This window comes from Balaenoptera musculus, chromosome 1 (genome assembly GCF_009873245.2).
Source record: "Balaenoptera musculus isolate JJ_BM4_2016_0621 chromosome 1, mBalMus1.pri.v3, whole genome shotgun sequence".
NCBI lineage: Eukaryota > Metazoa > Chordata > Mammalia > Artiodactyla > Balaenopteridae > Balaenoptera > Balaenoptera musculus.
The window spans coordinates 44,071,435-44,092,967 of NC_045785.1; the positions used below are offsets into that span (position 1 = coordinate 44,071,435).

Sequence of the window (21,533 nt, forward strand, 5' to 3'; positions counted from 1 at the left end):
CCCAGAAGTAGAATTACTAGACCATATGGTAATTCTGTTTAATTTTTTGAGGAATCGCCATATTGTTTTCCATAGTGGCTGCACCATTTTACATTCCTACCAACAACGTATAAGGCTTTCAGTTTCTCCACATCCTCTCCAATACACGTTGCAAAACCGAAAGCCCGAAAACATTAAGTGATGACAGAAATAATGATCATGTCATCAGCAGGCAAATGACAAGCTCGCCCCCTAGTGTCAAGTAAGGAAGATAACAGAAAAAGCAAACATTCTTAAAAGGCACAACCACCACAAAGAACATAATCTCTACCTTACCAAGAATCTGGAGCGAACACTAATAACACAAACTACTAATCAATCAAAATAGTTTATTCACAGGGACAGTTAAAAAAGGTTCAGTTCTGAGGGACAAAACGTATCACCAACCCTTGCATACAAATCCCTAGCTGAAGTTACCTTATTAGCTGTGCCAGATGAGTAGCCTGGGGATGTTAATTTTTAACATGTGAATGTCTCCACTAAAGGAAGGCTTATGTTGTATCCTCTTTAGCAACCCTGAAGCATAACAGCCTTTAACTTTTATGTCACACGTAACTCCCAATCTATGAATTTGTTGAAAGATCTGACTCTAAAGGCAAAAAGGAAGCCCACACCCAATGATTAAGTCAGAGGGTGGCAGTCATGACTATTTAACTGTTCTTAGCTCCTTAAACCCGCTATTATGTAAATCAAGATACTTTCTGATTTTTTAAGCCCTCCCAACTAAAATAATGGTGATAATGATGATGATGTCTGATTCTTTCAGGCCCTGTGGCTGCTAATTTTTCCAACTCCCTGCTCTGTCTCTCCTGCCCACCCCTCCAATCTCTATGGCTCACTGGTTTGCTGTTTTTCACAGAGCTGCAAGAGTTTGAGAACCAAGATCCCATAAATGTGGATCACACCAGATAAAGGAATACTGATTGAAATACACATTTCAGACTACATCCAGTAGGTGACACTCTGGGGCAATGGGTCTATACAATCAGAGTTACTGATATTAAATCCCAAGTCTTTCTGCTCCAGCAGGTCGACCTCCAAGGGCTGCATCAGAAATAGGAGGTGCCAGCCTCAAGCTGACTGTTACCTAGGAGGGTGGGCCACACTACCCAAACGTTAAAGGCTGGACATTTTTCTGCTGCTCTTTGTGCAGCTGCCGGGCCCGATTTTTTAGCTCTTCAGCCTTAGCTTCGTCCTTATCGACACCATCACCCAGCTTGTACATGCGGCTGGCATTGGCACAGGCCCAGACATGGCCTAGGTCACAGGCTTTCATTGAGTATTTGCATGCCAGGCCCATGTCCTTGGGAAAGCCGGGGGCACCCTGCAGGAACATGGTACTGAGGTTGAAGCAGCTAGATGCATAGCTGCCATCACAGGCCCTTGTGTAGTAGTCTCTGGCCCTCTCCAGATCGGGCTGGCCATCCTCATTGACCTGTCCATCATGTGCCAGGAGACCAACGTTGTGGCATGCCTCCAAGGACTTCTTTCCAGGCTTCTCACATGCCATCAGAAAGCAGCTGAAGGCAGCTTTCAGATCCTGGGTTAGTCCACCTGGGAGGAAGGAAAAAAAAGTCAACCTAAGCCAGGGCAGAACCTGAATGTCTCAGGCCAAAGTCAGGGAGCAATTCCTGAATAAAGTTTATATAGTTTGAGCTAAGGCAGTATGAAAAGAAGATGGCCTGGTATACTGCACACTTTCCAGCTTTTTTAGCCATGGAATCTTCTGTTCAAATGGTATCTTATAAGGAAGCTTAAACAGGTAAAAAGGGTGAAATGATAATATCTACCTCTGAGGGTAACAGCAAGATCACAGCATCTTATAAGCACTTCATTAAACATTTAATTTTAATATATACTGAATGTGTATTATTTGCCAATTAATATGCTAGGTTCTAAGGAACAGATACTGTCCCTGCCTTTGTGAATCTTGTGGTCTAATGAGACAGACATTAAACAAGCACACAAGTAAATGTATGATTATAAGTGTGACAAACATATGGAGAAAAAGTACAGAATGCTATGAGAATGTATCAGGGCTCTGAACTAGGAGGGAGGGTCAAGGAAAGCTTCCCCAGGGGCTTCCCTGATGGTGCAGTGGTTAAGAATCCTCCTGCCAATGCAGGGGACACGGGTTTGAGCCCTGGTCTGGGAAGATCCCACATGCCTCGGAGCAACTAAGCCCGTGCGCCACAACTACTGAGCCTGCGCTCTGGAGCCTGCGAGCCAAAACTACTGAGCCCGTGAGCCACAACTACTGAAGCCCGAGCACCTAGAGCCCGTGCTCGGCAACAAGAGAAGCCACCACGGGGAGCAGCCCCCACACAGCAACGAAGAGTAGCCCCCGCTCGCCGCAGTTAGAGAAAGCCCACGCAGAGCAACGAAGACCCAACGCAGCCAAAAACAAAATTAAATTTAAAAAAAGGAAAGCTTCCCCAAAGAAGGGACGTTTGAGCTGTGATGTAATAGAAAAAAGAAGGAAAATAAAATAAAATATGGAGTAGAAAAAAAAAAAAAAAAAGAAAAGAAAAAGGCAAAGAAAATTGTTCCAGGCAGCAGGAATAGGATACAAAGAGAAGAGGAGCCCATGTGGCTAGAACCCAGAAATCACTACGGAAGGGAGGCTGGAGAGGCAGGCAGGGCCAGATCATGCAGTGTCTGATGGGTCTCCTTAAGGGCCTTGCACTTAATCCTAGGAGCAATGGGAAACTGCTAATGGGTCACTTGAAGGAGAGGTGGTGACAGGGTTCACTTTTTTCTTTGTCTTTTGTTTTGTTTGTTTTGTTTTTTAATGGAACATTTCAAATCTCCATTCTCAAAAAGAGAAACATTTTAAGTAACTCAACATTTAGTTTTTAAAATCACTCCAAACATACCACCTAGAAATAACCATCATTATCATTAAGAGGACACTATTCCAGTCATCTTTATAGCATGTGTTCGAGTTAAATGTCGGCTGGCTGAATGGACAGCTAGACAGAAGTACAGTTGACCCTTGAATGATATGGGGGTTAGGGGCACCCACTCTCCACACAGCCAAAAATCCAAGAATAACTTAGAGTCAGCCCTCCCTAAATGTGGCTCCTCCACATCAGCAGACTCAACCAACAGAGGACTGTGTAGTATACTACTGTAGTATTAATTATTGAAAAAAAATCTACCTGTAAGTGGACCTGCATAGTTCAAACCCGTGTTGTTCAAGGATCAGGTGTAATTTGAAAAACTGGATTACACATGCTACTTGTAAATAAAAAATTTAACTTCGATTTTACTTGCATTTATCGTTAAGACAACCAAACTGGAGTGAAGCTGAAGAAACTGCTAACTTCAAATGAATATTTCAACAGAGAAATTTCCTAAATGAGCCCCTAGAGTTATAGATTATTAAAAGGTTAGCATCACTGTTTTGTTTTGTTTTGTTTTTTAACCAAATTTCAGACAGTATTGACTCATGAGGATGTTGTCACCTCACACTTCTCCCTACCTCTCTTGCCCTGCCTTCTATTTTTTGTTAGATATGTTATTTCAACTTCGGGAGACACAGAGCACAGTGGTTACCAAAGCCTGGGCTCTGTAGCCAGAAAACCTAGGCGCCAGTCCTGGCTCCATTACTTGCTGGCAGTGTGACCTTAGACAAGCTACCTAAACTCTACAAAGCCTCAGTTTTCCTCATCTGTAAAATAAGGACAACAGTATCTACTTCATATTCTGGAAGCTTAAATGTGTCATTACAAAGAGCCTAGTACATAATAAGTGCTCAGTAAATGCTGTAGTATTTTTATGCCATAAAGGTTTATATTATTTACATTCTATTCAGTAACCCTAATTAGCCCAACATTCATTCTAAATGGGATTCTGCTCATCACCAGTCTTTTCATCAGAGCTCCTCCATTCCTGAATTATTTCTCTTGATTCACCTACTTACTGGTTATCAGATAGTTTTTTCTAGAAAAGCATATAGATTCTACAGCCTCTGAGTTCTTTCAGTTTTGAGAATGCATTCTTGCCACCTTTCTATTTAAACAGTATATAATTAGGTCTTGCTTTTATATCCAGCCTGATAAATCTATGCCTTTTACTGGAGTGTTTACTTAGATTTAATGCAATTCTTGATATAGCTGAGTTTAAGTCTACAACCTTATTTGTTTCCCATTTGTCCCAAATGTTTTTTGTTCCTTTTTTCCCTTTCTTACAATTCTTTTGAATTGTATATTTCTAATAGTCCATTTCATTCTCATCATTGGCTTTTTAGTAATACTTCTTTTATCAGTGGTTTACCTAGTGAAAATACTATATATACTTAATCACAATCTACCAAGAATTAATATTAAGCACTTCACGTATAATGTAAGAACCTTACAATAGTACACTTTCATTTACCACATTTCTATCCTTTGTACTACTGCTGTCATGTTTTACTTCTAAATATATTATTTATTTGTTTGACTTCTATATAGTGTAAGCCCCATAACATATAACTATTATTTTTGCTTCAGTTTTTTAAAGACATTAAGAAATGAGGAAAAAATTCTTACATTTACATGTATAGTCCAGTGCGCTTTCTTCTTTTGTATGGATCCTAGTGTCCACCTTTTTATCATTTTCCTTCTACCCAAACTTTTAACTTTTCTTGTAGTGTAGGTCTGCCAGCAACTCATTCACTCAGCTTTTATCTGTAAATGAATTTATTTCATTTCATTTATTTATTTATCTTTTTGGCTGTGCCACACAGATTGTGGGATTTAGTTCCCTGACCGGGGATTGAACCTGGGCCCTCGGCAGTGAGAGCGTGGAGTCCTAACCCTTGGACCGCCAGGGAATTCCCCATCTTCATTTAAAAAAATATTTTCAATAAAGTAGAATTCAAGTTTGACAGTTTTTTTCTTTCAGCATTTAAAAGATGTTGTTCTTTTGTCTTCTGGCTTAATTACTTCTGATGAGAAGTCAGTGATTATTCTCACCAATGTTCCCCACAATGTGTTTTTTTCTCTGACTGCTTTTAAGATTTTCTCTTTACCTTTGGCTTTCAGCAAATGGTAATAATGTGTCTAGGTATGATTTCATTGGTTACCCTGTTTGGATCCACTAAGCTTCATGGATCTGTGGAGTGATATTTTTCATCAAATTTGGAAATTTTATACTGTTATTTCTTCAAATACTTTTTTCTGCCCCAACCTCTTCTCTTTCTGGACTCCAATACATGTTATGTTAGATTAAGGGATAGTGAACCCCACAGGTTGAGGCTCTGTGTTGTTGTTGTTTTGCTTTTTCTCTCTCAGTGCTTCAGTTTACATAACATCTTCAATCCTGTCTTCAAGTTCACTGATCTTTCAAATTCACTGATTATTTCCTTCTGATGTGTCCAATTTGCTATTAAGCCTGTCCAGTGAATTTTTCATTTCAAATAGTACGTTTTTCAATTGCAGGATTTCATTTGGTTCTTTTTAATAGTTTCAATTTCTGTGATGAGATCTCCCATCTGTTCATTCATTGTGTCCATCTTTTATTTAAACCCTTTAATAAATTTATTTTCCTTGTTTAAAAATATTTGACTGCTAATTCCAACATCCCTGTCACATCTGGGTCTGTTTCTATTGACTGCTTTTTTTCTGTTTAGCAATTTCTTACTTTATGCTGGACATTGTAGATGCTACTTTGTTCACTCTGGTTTTGTTGTATTCATTTAAAGACTGTTATACTCTGGTTTCTCTTCAGATCACGTAAATCTTTCACCTTTTACTAAAGACTGTTGAGTTTTGTTCTCACAAGTAACTAATTCACTGGTGAATCAGCCTGATCCTTTTGAGGCTTGTTTCTAAGTTTTGGAACCTTTCTGCAGTCTGTATTCAATGAGGTCTCTCCACCCTGGCTGGTGGAATTCAAACAACTCCCAACACTGTGAAACCTCTGGAGTCTCTTTTCAGTTCACACCTCCCCAGTAGCTTTTCACTGCAAGGTCTCTCAGAGTCTCCTCCTATGCATGTGCAGCTTAACACTGAGCCAAAGACTTAAGAGCACCCCTATGTGGCTATCTGGAGCTCCTTCTCTGTGTAGCTCCTTCTTCTCTGGTATCCTGTCCTGCAAACTCTGGCAGCCTCAGTGGCCAGAAACTCTGACCTCTGCCTCATCGGTTCAGTAAGACTATCATACTCTACTTGGCTTCCACCTCTTTGTGCCTAGTCTGAAAAGTACCTCCAGGCAAAAAGCCAAAGCAATCATTCATGGGGCTCATCCTGCGTGTTTCCCTTTTCTCAGGAATCACTGTACTGCACTGCCTATTTTCCAATGTCTGAAAATAGTTGCTTCATATATTTTATTGAATCCATGGTTTATATCCTTAAAAGTTCATTTTAGTTGCCTTATGGAAAGAAGATTAGATACCTGCATTAATGAAGCAGGAGAGGAAGGTGGCTTGGATAAATATGGTAGCAGGAAAGGGAGAGACAGGACAGATTTGAAACATATTTTAGAGCTAAACTGGCCACAAGCTACTAGGCAGGGATCTCTCTACCACTGGCTAAACTGGAAGACAACAGGGGTGCAATATTTGGGAGAAAAAGAAAACAATTAAGAATTCTATATTGGATTTGTTAAGTTTGCAATGCCTGTAAGAACTCCAAGTCAAATTTTCCAGTAAACAGTCAACTATATGCAGTCTGGAGTGGTTTTGCCTAGAGATAAAGGTTTGTTTGCAATTATCATCACTAACTTATCATTCATCGCCACATCCTAGAGACCACCACTATTAACTTTTGGTGTATTTCCTCCTACTACCTTTTCAATGTAGTTTGGTCTTGTTTTTACATGTTGTAATCATGTGTTCTTCACTCCCCATTAGAAACCCATCTTCATATATTTTATTAAGAATATTTCATCAAAGAGATATATCAGAGTTACTTTCCACTTCCTTTCATAAGACATTTAAATGGCTTCACAAAAATAGTTCAAAGCTGATTTCACTGATGACAACACCTGGGCAAAATATTCCTTGGGTCACTCTAAGTGTCCAATCCAAGGTAACTTCTGCAGCAACCAACATAAACCAGACCTGTTCACACTGATAGAATGTTTTACAATTTAACAAAGCAGTCACATGTGAGTTCATTTGATGCTCAGAAAAATCCTATGAATAAGGTGTGAGCTGACCTTATTACTCCAATTTTGTCAGTGAGGTATTTGTAGCTCAGGTAAGGAAAATGCCTTGCCTGATACCACACTGTCAATTAGTGCTCAGGATGAAAAGTGACCTCCCACTCTTCCCCACTGCCCCAAGCTATCCTTGATAAAAGGAGAGTTATTAACCAGTCTTTGTCAAGAAAGGACACTGGGTGTGTTTTCAGAACAGAGGGCAAATTCTCAGGCTCAGAACTAGGCAGGGGGGTCAACAGTATTGGTTTTTAGGCATGGCAGGGCCCAAGGTCTCCTAACCAACAATCTAAAAGAGTCTGAGGAGCAAAGATCAGCTAATGGGATCTCCTGTGATGACACCTGACCTCGAGGAAATTATTTAACAATGTCAGCTTAACAGAGGATCAAGTATTATTCTCTAAACACTCTGTGTTCTTTCACCTGCTTACCTGCTCTCTATTCTGAAGAGAAGACATAACTCTATTCTACCTCCAGCAAATAAAATCTGCTCTGTCCTTTAAGAACCAGTTTCAATGCCTCCTCCTTTCAGCACCCCCTGATGATGACATGCTCCCAGAACTGAACCCCCAAAGTACTTTACATGTCTCTCTATAAAGACACTTATCAAGCTCTCCCAGGTTAACAGGTATTAGTATAAATACTTCTTCCCTGGGGAGGGGGTAAAAAAAAAAAGATTTCTTCCCCACACTGGTCCATCTTTGCTTCACTGTACAGAGTAAATACTAAAAATTTGCTCAACAAAGGAGCACTTAAGAAAAAAAAAAGTCTCAGTGCACAATCATTAATCATATAAGTTTGTCAAAGAGAAGGGAAAATAATTTCACAACCTCCACAATCTCTTTTGTTCTCCTTAATTCAATAAGGAACTCAAAGTCCCTGTGGAAAATGTAGTAAAATATGATATAAAGACAAAAGGAACCCAAAACTTTACCAAGACACAAATTCAGAGACTAAACAGCTAGGAATATTTTTATTTTTGCACAGCGTATTATATAGCTGAGTTCACATCATACGTAATTTTGTGTTCAGCTTTCTTCACTGAACATTATATCATAAACCTTTCCTGATGTCAACAAAAATTATTTTAAAACATTATTTTTTTCTTTTTTCACATCTTTATTGGAGTATAATTGCTTTACAATGGTGTGTTAGTTTCTGCTGTACAACAAAGTGAATCAGCTATACATATACATATATCCCCATATCCCCTCCCTCTTGAGCCTCCCTCCCACCCTCCCTATCCCACCCCTCTAGGTCGTCACAAGGCATCAAGTTGATCTCCTTGTGCTATGCAGCAGCTTCCCACTAGCCATTCATTTTACATTTGGTTGTGTACATATGTCAATGCTACTCTCTCACTTCATCCCAGCTTCCCCTTCCCCACCTCAAGTCCGTTCTCTACGTCTGCGTCTTTATTCCTGTCCTGCCACTAGGTTCATCAGTACCAGTTTTTTAGATTCCATATATATGTGTTAGCATACGGTATTTGTTTTGCTCTGACTTACTTCACTCTGTATGACAGATTCTGGGTCCATCCACCTCACTACAAATAACTCAATTTCATTCCTTTTTATGGCTGAGTAATATTCCATTGTATGTATGTGCCATATCTTCTTTATCCATTCATCCGTTGATGGACATTCTGGTTGCTTCCATGTCCTGGCTGTTGTAAACAGTGCTGCAATGAACATCATGGTACATGTCTCTTTTTGAATTATGGTTTTCTCAGGGTATATGCCCAGTAGTGGGATTGCTGGGTCGTACAGTAGTTCTATTTTTAGTTTTTTAAGGAACCTCCATACTGTTCTCCATAGTGGCTGTATCAATTTACATTCCCACCAACAGTGCAAGAGAGTTCCCTTTTCTCCACACCCTCTCCAGCATTTATTGTTTGTAGATTTTTTGATGATGGCCATTCTGACCGGTGTGAGGTGATACCTCATTGTGGTTTTGATTTGCATTTCTCTAATGATTAGTGATGTTGAGCATCGTTTCATGTATTTGTTGGCAATCTGTATATCTTCTTTGGAGAAATGTCTATTTAGGCCTTCTGCCCATTTTTGGATTGGATTGTTTGTTTTTTTGATATTGAGCTGCATGAGCTGCTTGTATATTTTGGAGATTAATCCTTTGCCGGTCATTTTGTTTGCAAATATTTTCTCCCATTCTGAGGGTTGTCTTTTCATATTGTTTATGGTTTCCTTTGCTGTGCAAAAGCTTTTAACTTTCATTAGGTCCTATTTGTTTATTTTTGCTTTTATTTCCCTTACTTTAGGAGGTGGGGCAAAAAGGATCTTGTGATTTATGTCAGCAGAGTGTTCTGCTTATGTAGAAACATTATTTTTTTATTATTTTTTTAAAATAAATTTATTTATTTGTTTATTTATTTTTGGCTGCATTGGGTCTTCATTGCTGAGCACGGGCTTTCTCTAGTTGCGGCGAGCAGGGGCTACTCTTTGTTGCAGTGCGTGGGCTTCTCACTGCAGTGGCTTCTCTTGTTGCGGAGCACAGGCTCTAGGCGTGCGAGTTCAGTAGTTGTGGCACGTGGGCTCAGTAGTTGTGGCTCGCAGGCTCTAGAGCACAGGCTTAGTAGTTGTGGTGCACAGGCTTAGTTGCTCCGCGGCATGTGGGATCTTCCCAGACCAGGGCTCGAACCTGTGTCCTCTGCATTGGCAGGCAGATTCTTAACCACTGCGCCACGAGGGAAGTCCCAAAACATTATTTTTTAATGGGCTAAATAACATTCCAGCTGCTGGAGGTAAATTATTTATTTAACTAAACTGCTACTGTTGGCACATAGATTTTTTTAAAAAAATAACTAATATAATGCAGTTATATATTACTTATAAATTATAAATTAATGAAAATAAAATTCTGCCAGATAGATAATGCTGGGGTGAGAATCTTTGCATATAATCTTTATTTGCATTTCCAGTTATTTCCTTAGGAAAAGATACTAGGAGAGTTACTAAGCCAAAGAAATGCTCCTCTGCTCAAGCAAGGGAACCTGATATTCCTATTAATGCTAAACTTTCTTCAATTTTGAGACTACCGCAGACCCCATGTCCCATGTGAAGGCAGAAATAGCGCACACAGCCCTAGAGATTTAAAAAGACATCCTCTTCATCAAACTTTCACTGAACATCCTTCTAACCAGGCTTCACTGGGTACTGGGAACAAGGGATCATCCTCAAGAAGCTCATGCTCTAGTGAGCAAAAACAGAGTTCCCTGTCTAAAGTCATATTCCCTATTTGTGGTGGTTTTAAAATATACCCATAAATTCTTTTTCTTTTTAATTTATTTAATTCATTTATTTAAATAAATTTATTTTTGGCTGCGTTGGGTCTTCGTTGCTGTGCGCGGGCTTTCTCTAGTTGTGGCGGCGAGCAGGGGCTACTCTTCACTGTGGTGTGCAGGCCTCTCATTGCGGTGGCTTCTCTTGTTGCGGAACACGGGATCTAGGCGTGTGGGCTTCAGTAGTTGCGGCATGCAGGTTCAGTAGTTGTAGTTCGTGGGCTCTAGAGCACAGGCTCAGTAGTTGTGGTGCAAGGCTTAGTTGCTCCACGGCACGTGGGATCTTCCTGGACCAGGGCTCGAACCCGTGTCCCCTGCATTGGCAGGCAGATTCTTAACCACTGTGCCACCAGGGAAGTCCCAACCCATAAATTCTTGATATTCCTTCCTTCAACAGGTGGAATTTAAGTTTTCTCCAATTAGTGTAAGCTAAACTTACTGACTCATTTCTAATAAACAGAGTGGGGTAGAAATGAAAAGTATGTGACTTCCAAGGGTATAGTATAAAAGACACTGTGGATTCCATCTTGCTCCCTCTTTGGATCACTCACTCTGGAGGAAGCCAGATGCCATGTCACCAGGACATACAAGTAGCCCATGAAGAGATCCATGTGACAAGGAACTGAGGTCTCCTGACAACAGCTGGCAAGGAACAGAAGCTTTCACCAACAGCCATGTGAGTGAGCCAGCTTAGGATTGGAAACTCTGGTTCCAGTCTAACCTTCAAAGGACTACAGCCCTGGCTCCCTGGCTAATGTCTTGACTGCAACCTCACTGAGAGACCCTGAGGCACACAGCTCAGCCACTCCCAAATTCCTGACCCACAGAAACTATGTGAAATGATAGGTTTGTTGGGATAATTTGTTATTTAGCAATAGATAACTTAAACACTACTGAATACCAACTGCAATTAGGTCATGAGGAGAAAAGCAGATGGAAAGGAATTAATTATTGGTCCCTTCCTCTGTGCCAGGCACATGCTGATGCCTTTACCTACATTACCTTATTTAATCCTGACAACAACCCTATGAAGCAAGTACTATTTTTTTTCTCCATTTTACAGGTGATATAACTGATGCACAGAGTTAACGTGACCAGCTCAAGGTCCCACTACTTGCAAACAGCATTCCTTAAGGTCTGCCTGACTTGAAAGGCTGTGCTCGTCCCTCCATCACTTTGCTAAACTCTTGACTCCAAATTTTCCTACAACATGCTTCCCCAATGCCTGTGAGGACCCTTCTGTAAAGAGGGCTCAGTATGAGCCTCAGGATGTGATGTCAGCACTACCATCAATGATAAGGACCAAAGAAAGCAGGCCCCTCCTTACCTTTCCCAGTCACATAATAGGCCCCCAGTTTGTAGCAGCTATCACTGTGTTTGTTCTCTTCACAGTTGAACTTCAACACCTTGGCAGCCTCATCAAAATTCTTCTGGATCCCTTCCAAATAGTCCACCAGACGATAGCAACCTGTGAGGAAAGGGCAAAAGCTGCTGTTCAAGTCTGGGGCAGTGGGGAGGGTCCAGGTGTGGCAGGCCAGATGTGCCTTTTATTTAGGACCAGCCTCTCTCCTCCTGAGGTGTGGCAAGGTGAACTCGCCACAAAGAATGCAGGTCGTGTTCAGCCACTCCTACAAATGGCACTGCCTGCCCTCAGCCTAGGACAGAGCAATGTACAGACTGGGGAGACCTTGGCCCCGCACTGGCTCCACCACTCACCAACCCTCTGTTCCCTGTCAGCGAGGCCCAAAGACGCACTGGCTTGCATAATGAAACTTTGCTAGCTTTAGAACTTCTCAGGAAGTTCAGCAGTAAAACACTGAGAACCAACAGGGTCCATGAGCTAGTCTTCATAGCTGCAAGAAAGGGATGCTTTGATGACTATACCTTAATCCTTGGCCAGGCTGGGTACATTAAGAAGAAAGAGTCGAAATGGCAGCTACCAAAGGAGTTGGAAATAGACTCCCTCTCCTTGGCAGTCTCTAGTCCCAGCAAGCCTCTCCTTAAACATCTCTCTCCTCTGTCCCTTTTTTTTCATCCACAATAACACCCATCTCTTGTTCATTTTCATTCAACAAATATTTGAGCATCTATCTGCATCAATGTACAAGACACTGCTTTAATTGCTGGGAATACAGTCACTTGCCTGCCTAAAAATTACATTGTAGAGGAGGAAATACAATAAATAAGTAAATAGGTTAGCAAGATGCATTCAAACCTTAATAAACAAATATGACTGAACTAAAACAGGATAAGATAGTTCGTTGTGCATGTTGGGGGAATGGTTAACATAGACTGGGCGATCAGGGAGGGCCTTATTGGGGACTTCGATGTGTAAGCTGAGATGTGAATAACATGAATGAACTAGCTATTTAAAGACAATGAAATGGGAAGGAGGCAGAAAGTCTCAGGCACAAGGAACAGTAAATAAAAAGACCCAAAAGAGGGAATAAGCTTGGCACAAGTAAGGTATAATGTGGCTGGATCCAGGAAGAAAGAGGCAGGAAGTGAGGAGAAGGCAGGGACCAATCACAGGGCCTTGTAGAAGATAGGAAGAAATTGGGATTTTACTCCAAGTCAATGGCAAACCACTGGAGGGTTTTAAGAAGGGAAGCAATATGATTCGATTTGCATTTTTAAAAGGTCATTCTAATATATATGTTTGTATGTGTCTGGATGAATATGGAGGAAGTTAAGTGTGAAGGGACACACTTCAACACTGATAGTAACAAAAATGTGTTACTTTGTCATTTAAAAATCTAATAAACATTTAAAATAACAAAATAAAAATTTAATTATCAGTCTGTGAGTGGAGGATAGATTTTAAGGGAGTGACGGTGCAAATGGAGAGTCAAGTTAGAAGGCTATTTCAGTAACCCAGGTGAGAAATGATGATTTTGAAGACTAATATAGAAGTAGCTATAGTAACTACAGCCTCCTCTCGGGCTCTCCTTCTAAAGTGCTGCAGCCTGCCCTTCTTATATGCCCACCCTCCCCTACTTCACTGCTCCGTACATCTCCAGAGTACAAAAACATGTATGGCTTTCCACTGCCTACAGAATAAAGTCTAAAAGCCTTTCCGTAGCATTCAAGGTCTGACACACTCCATAAACAAGACGAAAAGACAACCCTCAGAATGGGAGAAAATATTTGCAAACAAAACGGCCGACAAAGGATTAATCTCCAAAATTTACAAGCAGCTCATGCAGCTCAATATCAAAAAAACAAACAACCCAATCCAAAAATGGGCAGAAGATCTAAGTAGACATTTCTCCAAAGAAGATACACAGATTGCCAACAAACACATGAAAGAATGCTCAACATCACTAATTGTTAGAGAAATGCAAATCAAAACTACAATGAGGTATCACCTCACACCAGTCAGAATGGCCATCATCAAAAAATCTACAAACAATAAATGCTGGAGAGGGTGTGGAGAAAAGGGAACCCTCTTGCACTGTTGGTGGGAATGTAAATTGATACAGCCACTATGGAGAACAGTATGGAGGTTCCTTAAAAAACTAAAAATAGAACTACTGTACGACCCAGCAATCCCACTACTGGGCATATACCCTGAGAAAACCATAATTCAAAAAGAGTCATGTACCACAATGTTCACTGCAGCTCTATTTACAATAGCCAGGACATGGAAGCAACCTAAGTGTCCATGGACAGATGAATGGATAAAGAAGATGTGGCACATATATACAATGGAATATTACTCAGCCATATAAAGAAATGAAATTGAGTTATTTGTAGTGAGGTGGATGGACCTAGAGTCTGTCATACAGAGTGAAGTAAGTCAGAAAGAGAAAAACAAATACCGAATACTAACACATATATATGGAATCTAAGAAAAAAAAATGGGTTCTGAAGAATCTAGGGGCAGGACAGGAATAAAGACACAGATGTAGAGAATGGACTTGAGGACACGGGGAGGGGGAAGGGTGAGCTGGGACGAAGTAAGAGACTGGCATGGACTTATATACATTACCAAATGTAAAACAGATAGCTAGTGGGAAGCAGCCGCCTAGCACAGGGAGATCAGCTGGGTGCTTTGTGACCACCTAGAGGGGTGGGATAGGGAGGGTGGGAGGGAGACGCAAGAGGGAGGAGATATGGGGATATATGTATATGTACAGCTGATTCACTTTGTTATACAGCAGAAACTAACACACCATTGTAAAGCAATTATACTCCAATAAAGATGTTAAAAAAAAAAAAAAGGTCTGACACACTGTGGCCCAGGGTCCCCGTCAATCTTATTTCTGACTACATTCTGACTTCAACCTTCCAAAAGAGCATTTTCTTCTCTTCCTCTGCTCCATTTTATCAACACTACTTGCCTATCCCTCCTGACCTCTTCCAGAAGTCTTCCCCAACCATTCTGCTCTTCAGTGACTCCAACTCCTGTGAAATCTCCCTACACTCAGGACATAGCCCAGCCCTCAAAGAACAACCCTGGGTTCTTTTTAAGCCATCATACACTGCAGAGCAACTCTGTAGTTGGTCAGCTTCAAGCTAGACTGCAAGCTATTTGAAGGTAGGGCCAGTGCCATTTTTTCCCCCCCTTTATAAAAATGAAGTAAGAAGAAGAAAACCACCCAAAGATACTGACTGCTCTGCGTGGCCCCTTCTGGACATCACCATCCACCCACACACTGAAGTCAACTCAATGTTCCCAGAACACACGGGGCACATTCACGCCTCAGAGCCTTTTCACTAGCTGTTACCTCTGCCTGGCATGATTCTCCCTTACCTTCTTCAACACTGTTCAAATGCCACTCTCCCAATGATTCTCCCTGACCACTCAATTTAAAATTGCCCTCCTGAACTCCTGATACCTCTCAGTCAGTTCTTTTTCCCACTGCACTTACTACCTTCTAACACACTATCTCATTTATTTTCTTATGTTTATTGTCCAATACCCCCCACTAGAACATAAGCTCCACGAGGACGGGACGTTTTATCAGTTGACTGATGTAGCCCCAGTCCCTCTACTCCAAAGGCCCGCGCGCTTCTCTTCCTTCCAGCCCGGCCTCCAGGCTCGGTGCCGCCGGCAGAGTAAGCCCCGGCTGCGAGCCCCGCAGGTCACGTGGAACCCATCCCGCCCCTCCCCAACACACAAAGAGCCGTCCGCGTCCTACAGACCCCGCGTCTCCGGCCCGCGGCCCCTTCCAGATCCTCTCAGAGGTCGCTCGCGTGACCCGTCCAGCCCCCCGTCCCTGCGCACCGAGCCCTCACGTGTCCTTAAGGCCGTGCAGGCGGCGCTCACCGTCCGGGTCCTTCTCGCGGTAGCACTGGTAGTTGCACTCCACCTCCATGTTCTCCAGAAAGGACTTCACCTGCTCCTCGTCCTGGAAGTCCACCACGCCCGCCATGGCTCTTGCTCGCCCAGCCAAAATCACCCAGCCAGTCTGCTCATGGCCACGCCGCCCGCCCGCCCCACGGTCACGTGAGCCGGAGGAGGGGCGGGGCCTGGGAGGGGCGTGCCGCCGAGGTCCGCGGTCACCCGGGCGTCCGGAAGGCACCGTGCCCGGACGGAGCCTAGGCTCTCCTCGGTCCTCATGCTGTTAGTCCTTGGCTGTCCCATCTTTCCCTCTGGTCAGCCCACTCCTGAAAGTGGTAGCAGTCTTTCTGCAGCACTTTGTGCCAGCCTTGTGGTCTTAATGCTTCTCTGCCTGCAGTCATTTATTCCATTCATTCGTTAATTCGGTGTTCCCTAAGCGCCTCTGTGTGCGTCACCAAGCGCTTGGCTTTAGTAATACAACAGCTAGGAAGTATGGTCCCTGCCTTTAAAGAGCTTGCAGTTTAGTAGGAAAGCATTTGTTTATTCATTCAGCAAGTATTTTGAGCACCTACTATGTGCCAGGTGTAGCTAGACAAACCAGTGTTCATAAGTCTGTACAAGTGCAATGAAAAATCTGGTTCATCTCTGCTTTCCTAAGCAGAGCTTTATACTAATACTATACTAATTCTCATGGCACTCATTGTGACCCTATGGGGTAGGAATTATTGTTATCCACATTCTCCCAATGAGGAAACTGAGGTACAGAGAGGTTAACTTGTCCAAGGTCACACAGGAAGTGAGAGAGTTGTGCCGTAAATCTTTTTTAAATAAAAGAATGAGGTACAAGAGGAACATGTCAAAGACATAGGAAGGAGGAGAGGAACTTCAGCTGGTTTTTGCTTTTTCTCCTGCTCAGAATCATTGGTTCCATAAAGCCTAGACTGAAAGTTCTCCAAAGACAGTCAGTTCCTATTCATCTTTGAGTCCCAGCCATTCCTCCTCTAGAGCCCTCAGTGGAGCTCAGTCCATGGTTTCCCATCACCTATAGCAATGCTTCCCAAATGGCTTCATTATTAACCTATCCCTAACGGCATCAGAGAGTGGACTACTTCCAACCACGTCCTTATTGTAGAGCAGCTGACTGTACGTGGGAAATGTCTTTGAAATCCCAATTTTATTTTAAAAGTTCATTTGTTTTTACATTCAATTCCATAATACATCCTTCGTAGCATAACACATTCCAGTTGCTATGCCACATTTACTAGTGGTTTCTCAAACCCCCGATCACCTTGGGAGGTTCCCTCAGTACACATGTCTCAGATAGAGAAGCCCTGACCTTTGATTTTGAGTTCACCTTCCTTTGGCTGGCCTCCAAAGCCCTGTACAATCTAATTCTAGCCTCATCTCCTGCCTCTCCTCCCCCATATCCCACCCAACTTTCTGTTCTTTGGATGGGCCCCAGGTTTGTGTCCCTGTTTACTATTGCTCTTGATGCGTGGACCACCCTTCTCAAATCAGAGAACTTCTCCTCTGTAATGTCTTCCCAGATGCAACAACCATACACTCCTAGAGTAGATTTAGATCCTCTGACTTCAGTGTTCCACCCCACTTGGTCTATTCTGACATAATGTAGTAGGGGATGACTGGCTTTGGAGGGCAGACAGATCTCAGTCAGAGTCTATGTCCCATGTTTACTAAATTGTGACCTTGACCCAATCACATTTGTGAGCCTGATTCCTCTTCTGTAAATGAAGATCCCTTGTGGGCTTCCCTGGTGGTGCAGTGGTTAAGAATCCACCTGCCAATGTAGGGGACATGGGTTTGAGCCCTGGTCGGGGAAGATCCCACATGCCGCAGAGCAACTAAGCCCTTGTGCCACAGCTACTGAGCCCGCATGCCACAACTACTGAAGCCCGCGTGCCTAGAGCCCGTGCTCCGCAACAAGAGAAGCCACCACAAAGAGAAGCCTGCGCACTGCAACGAAGAGTAGCCCCTGCTCACCAAAATTAGAGAAAACCCACACACAGCAATGAAGACCCAACGCAGCCAAAAATAAATTAAATAAATTAAAAGAAAAAAAAGAAGATCCCTTGTATGGCTGTCAGTAGGACTAAAATTGCATGTATGCAGTATGCTTAGCACAGTGCCTAGCTCAGAGTCATTCCTGTTCTAGAAATGTTTCTTGTCAAGCCCCAAAAGTCATGAAAGTCTGTGTCCCAACCAGACTGTGAGCTCTATATCTGTGTGCTGGACACAGGACCAAAAATAGAGCAGAACTTGGTTGAGGGTGATGTAGATAACTAAAGTCAGGGACTGGGCCACAAATATGTAATACTTTTTCCTTAATCATATTTGCTGAGTTGAACTGCATTGAAATGAGACAGCCTAAACAGTAGAGGGCGATAGAGAGTTGGAGAAAAGATGGAAGAGAGGCTGGGCCAACTCGGTCACATATTTTTAAATGAAATATAAGGTCATCAAGAGGGCAGCTAGCTTCTTTTTTTAGGCCTGTCCTTATCTCTGTAGTTTTATTCCCCTCTATTATAAATGCTTGCATTTACTTTTAAAAATATTTATTTTAATTATTGAAGTGATACATGAATATATGTTTATTGTAAATTAATCTTATGTTTTTCACCTAATAACCCTTTTTGATAAGCATGATACAGCTTGTAGACTGTTGCAGACAAACTGAAGGTCTGAGAAGTTAAGTGATTTACCCTAAAACACAGAGTGAGAGGACCAGGAGAAACCAGGCCTCTTGGAATCCTAGCAACCATCCCAGATCCTAGAGGAAAGAATTCAAGGGCATTATAGTTCTCACTTCCTGACTCCAGACTTAGATTCAACTAATAATATTAATTGGTCACTAATTATGAGTTTAGTACTTTAGATATATTATCTCATTTATTCTTCACAACATTACACTTCATTCGTTCAACAAACATTCCCTGGATGTTTAATAATGACTAGGTCTTAAGGGATGCAAAATTGAAGAATGCAAGATTTCAACAAGAACATGCAATTCTTAGAAGAGCAAAAGCACTTGTCAACAAATATATGGTGAGATGCTCCTCGTAATCATTAAAGGAAGGCAAAGTTAAAACAGTGCAATGGTTTTCATCTCAGATTAACAAAGATTGGCATCCTGTGTTTGTGGTGGTGCTGAGAAACCAGCATTGCCATACGCTGTTGGTGGGAATATAAATTGATGCCTCCTCTTCGGAGAGCAATTTGGTAATATTTATTAACATTTAAAATGTGATTATAGGACTTCCCTGGTGGTGCAGTGGTTGAGAATCCGCCTGCCAATGCAGGAGACACAGGTTTGATCCCCGGTCCTGGAAGATCCCACATGCCGTGGAGCAATTAAGCCCGTGCACCACAACTACTGAGCCCACGAGCCACAACTACTGAAGCCTTAGCTCCCTAGAGCCTGTGCGCCGCGACTACTGAGCCTGTGTGCTGCAATTACTGAAGCCCGTGTGTCTAGAGCCCGTGTTCTGCAACAAGAGAAGCCACTGCAATGAGAAGCCTGCGCACCGCAATGAAGACCCAATGCCGCCAAAAATAAAAATAAAATGTTAAAAAAAAAAATTTTTTTTAAATGTGCTTATATATTTTGGGGAGGGTGGGAGAAAATATTTGCAAGCTGTCTTTACCACAATGGACTTGTATCCAGAACATATAGAGAACACCTACAGCTCAACAATAAGAAGATAACATTTAAGAAAATGGGCAATGTATTTGAGTAGACATTTCACCAAAGAAGACATATAGATAGGTAACGAGCACGCAAAAAGACACCCAGCATGGGGAAATGCAAATAAAAATCCACAATGAAATACCACTATAAAATTACTAGAATGGCTGTAATCAACAAGACAAACAATAGCAAGTGTTCATGAGGATGCAGAAAAAACCTGGAACCCTTATATGTTTCTGGTCAGAATGTAAAATGCTGCAGTCAATTTGTATTTTTGTTTGTTTGAATTTTACTTTGTTTAAGGACACTTAAAATGAGATCTACCCTCTTAACAAATTTTTAAGTATAGAAATATATTATCGTTGACTATGTGTACAATGTACAGTGTTGTACAGCAGATTTCTAAGAGCTTGTTAATCTTGCTTAACTGAAACTTTATGTCCTTGATTAGTAACTCCCAGTTTCCTCTTCTGCCCAGCCCCTGGCAACCATCATTCCTCTCCTAGATTCTATGAATTTGACAATTTTAGGTACCTCATATAAGTGAAATCATGCAGTATTTGTCTTTCTATAACTAGTTCATTTCACTTAGCATAATGTCCTCAAAGTTCATCCATGTTGGGACTTCCCTGGTGGTCCAGTGGTTGAGAATCCGTCTTGCAATGCAGGGGGCGCTGGTTCGATTCCTGGTCAGGGAACTAAGATCCCACATACTGCAGGGCAACTAAGCCTGCGTGCTGCAGCGAAAGATCCTGCGTGCTGCAACTAAGACCTGACACAGCCAATCAATCAATCAATCAATATTTTTTAAAAAAAAGTTCATCCATGTTGTAGCATATTGCAGAATTTCCTTCTTAAGGCTGAGTAATATCCCATATATATATATGTATATAAAAAACACTTTCTTTATCCATTCACCTGTCAATGACATTTAAGGTGTTTCCACATCTTGGTTAGTGTTGTGGAACCAAACTAAAATGAGTCACTTATGTCAGGGACAAAATGGAGATGGTCAAAGCAAGCACATACGGAAAACTTAATCTAACCTTACTGGAACTTACAACTCTTTTCAAAAATCAGCAGAGGATACCACCCAATCCTCAAACACCAAGTCTGTTCACACTATTTCTAGACTTTGTTCACCTGACTCAGCTGCCTTGATGCAAATAAGAAAGAAGACCACTAGGCAATCAATCAGCTGAAAAAAACCAAATAACTTCCACACTGACACCATAAAAATTCCTTAATCTGTGAGCAACTCAGAACTCATTGCTCCTTGTAGCCTTGAGTTTCCTCACTTGTAGGTTGAAAGCCTTGCAATAAACTCATCTTTCTGCCTTGTTTTATTCAGTATGCAGGGTTTGATCTTTGACACTGTGAATAGTCAAAACCAAACTCTGTGAACAGTGCTGCAATGAACATGGGGAGGTGCTAATATTTCTTCAAGAGGCTGATTTCAGTTCTTTTGGATAAATGCCCAGAAGTGGGAACGCTGGATCATATGATAATTCTATGTTTAAATTTTGGGGGAATCTCCATGCTGTTTTTCATAATGGCTGCACCATTTTGCATTTCCATCAACAGTGTTCAAGGGTTCCAATTTCTCCATATCCTCGATGTCACTTGTTGTCTTTTGTTATTTTTCATAACAGCCATCCCAATAGGTGTGAGGCAATATCTCACAATACTTCATTGTGGTTCTGATTTGCATTTTCCTGATGAGTAGTGACTTCTGAGGCATCTTTTCATATACCTGTCGACCATTTGCACATCTTTGTGAGCTAGGGACCACTCAAGTCCCTAGCTCATTTTAAAATCATGTTATAAGTTTTTTGCTATTGAGATGTAGGAGTTCCCCACATATCCGGGAGATTAACCCCTTATCAGATATCTGGTTTGCAAACATTCCCTCCCATTCCATAGGTTGCCTTTTCATTCTGTTGGCTGTTTCCTTTGCTGTGCAGATGCTTTTCAGTTTAATGTAGTCCCGTGTGTTTATTTTTGGTTTTGTTGCCAGTGCTTTTTGTGTCATTAAAATGTGCTTACATTTTTGACCC

The 21,533-nt window shown here is 41.7% G+C and overlaps 1 protein-coding gene across 1 annotated transcript; it reads right to left on the bottom strand.

Moving 5' to 3' along the window:
• Window positions 1–351: 351 nt before the first annotated feature.
• Window positions 352–15,937, bottom strand: LOC118886704 (cytochrome c oxidase assembly factor 7). The gene is made up of 3 exons (XM_036836800.1): window positions 15,756–15,937; window positions 11,811–11,951; window positions 352–1,593 (listed from the first exon to the last, which is right to left on the bottom strand). The coding sequence occupies exons 1-3, from the start codon at window positions 15,859–15,861 to the stop codon at window positions 1,145–1,147; spliced, it is 696 nt and encodes a 231-aa protein (XP_036692695.1). The 5' UTR covers window positions 15,862–15,937; the 3' UTR covers window positions 352–1,144.
• Between the last annotated feature and the right edge of the window lie 5,596 nt (window positions 15,938–21,533).

Coding starts and splice junctions, on each gene's coding strand:
- LOC118886704 (XM_036836800.1), bottom strand. CDS start 15,861: ATGGCGGGCGTGGTGGACTTCCAGGACGAGGAGCAGGTGAAGTCCTTT. Junction 11,952..15,755: donor CCGCGAGAAGGACCCGGACG/GTGAGCGCCGCC, acceptor CTTTCCTCACAG/GTTGCTATCGTCTGGTGGAC. Junction 1,594..11,810: donor CTATTATGTGACTGGGAAAG/GTAAGGAGGGGC, acceptor CCTTCCTCCCAG/GTGGACTAACCCAGGATCTG.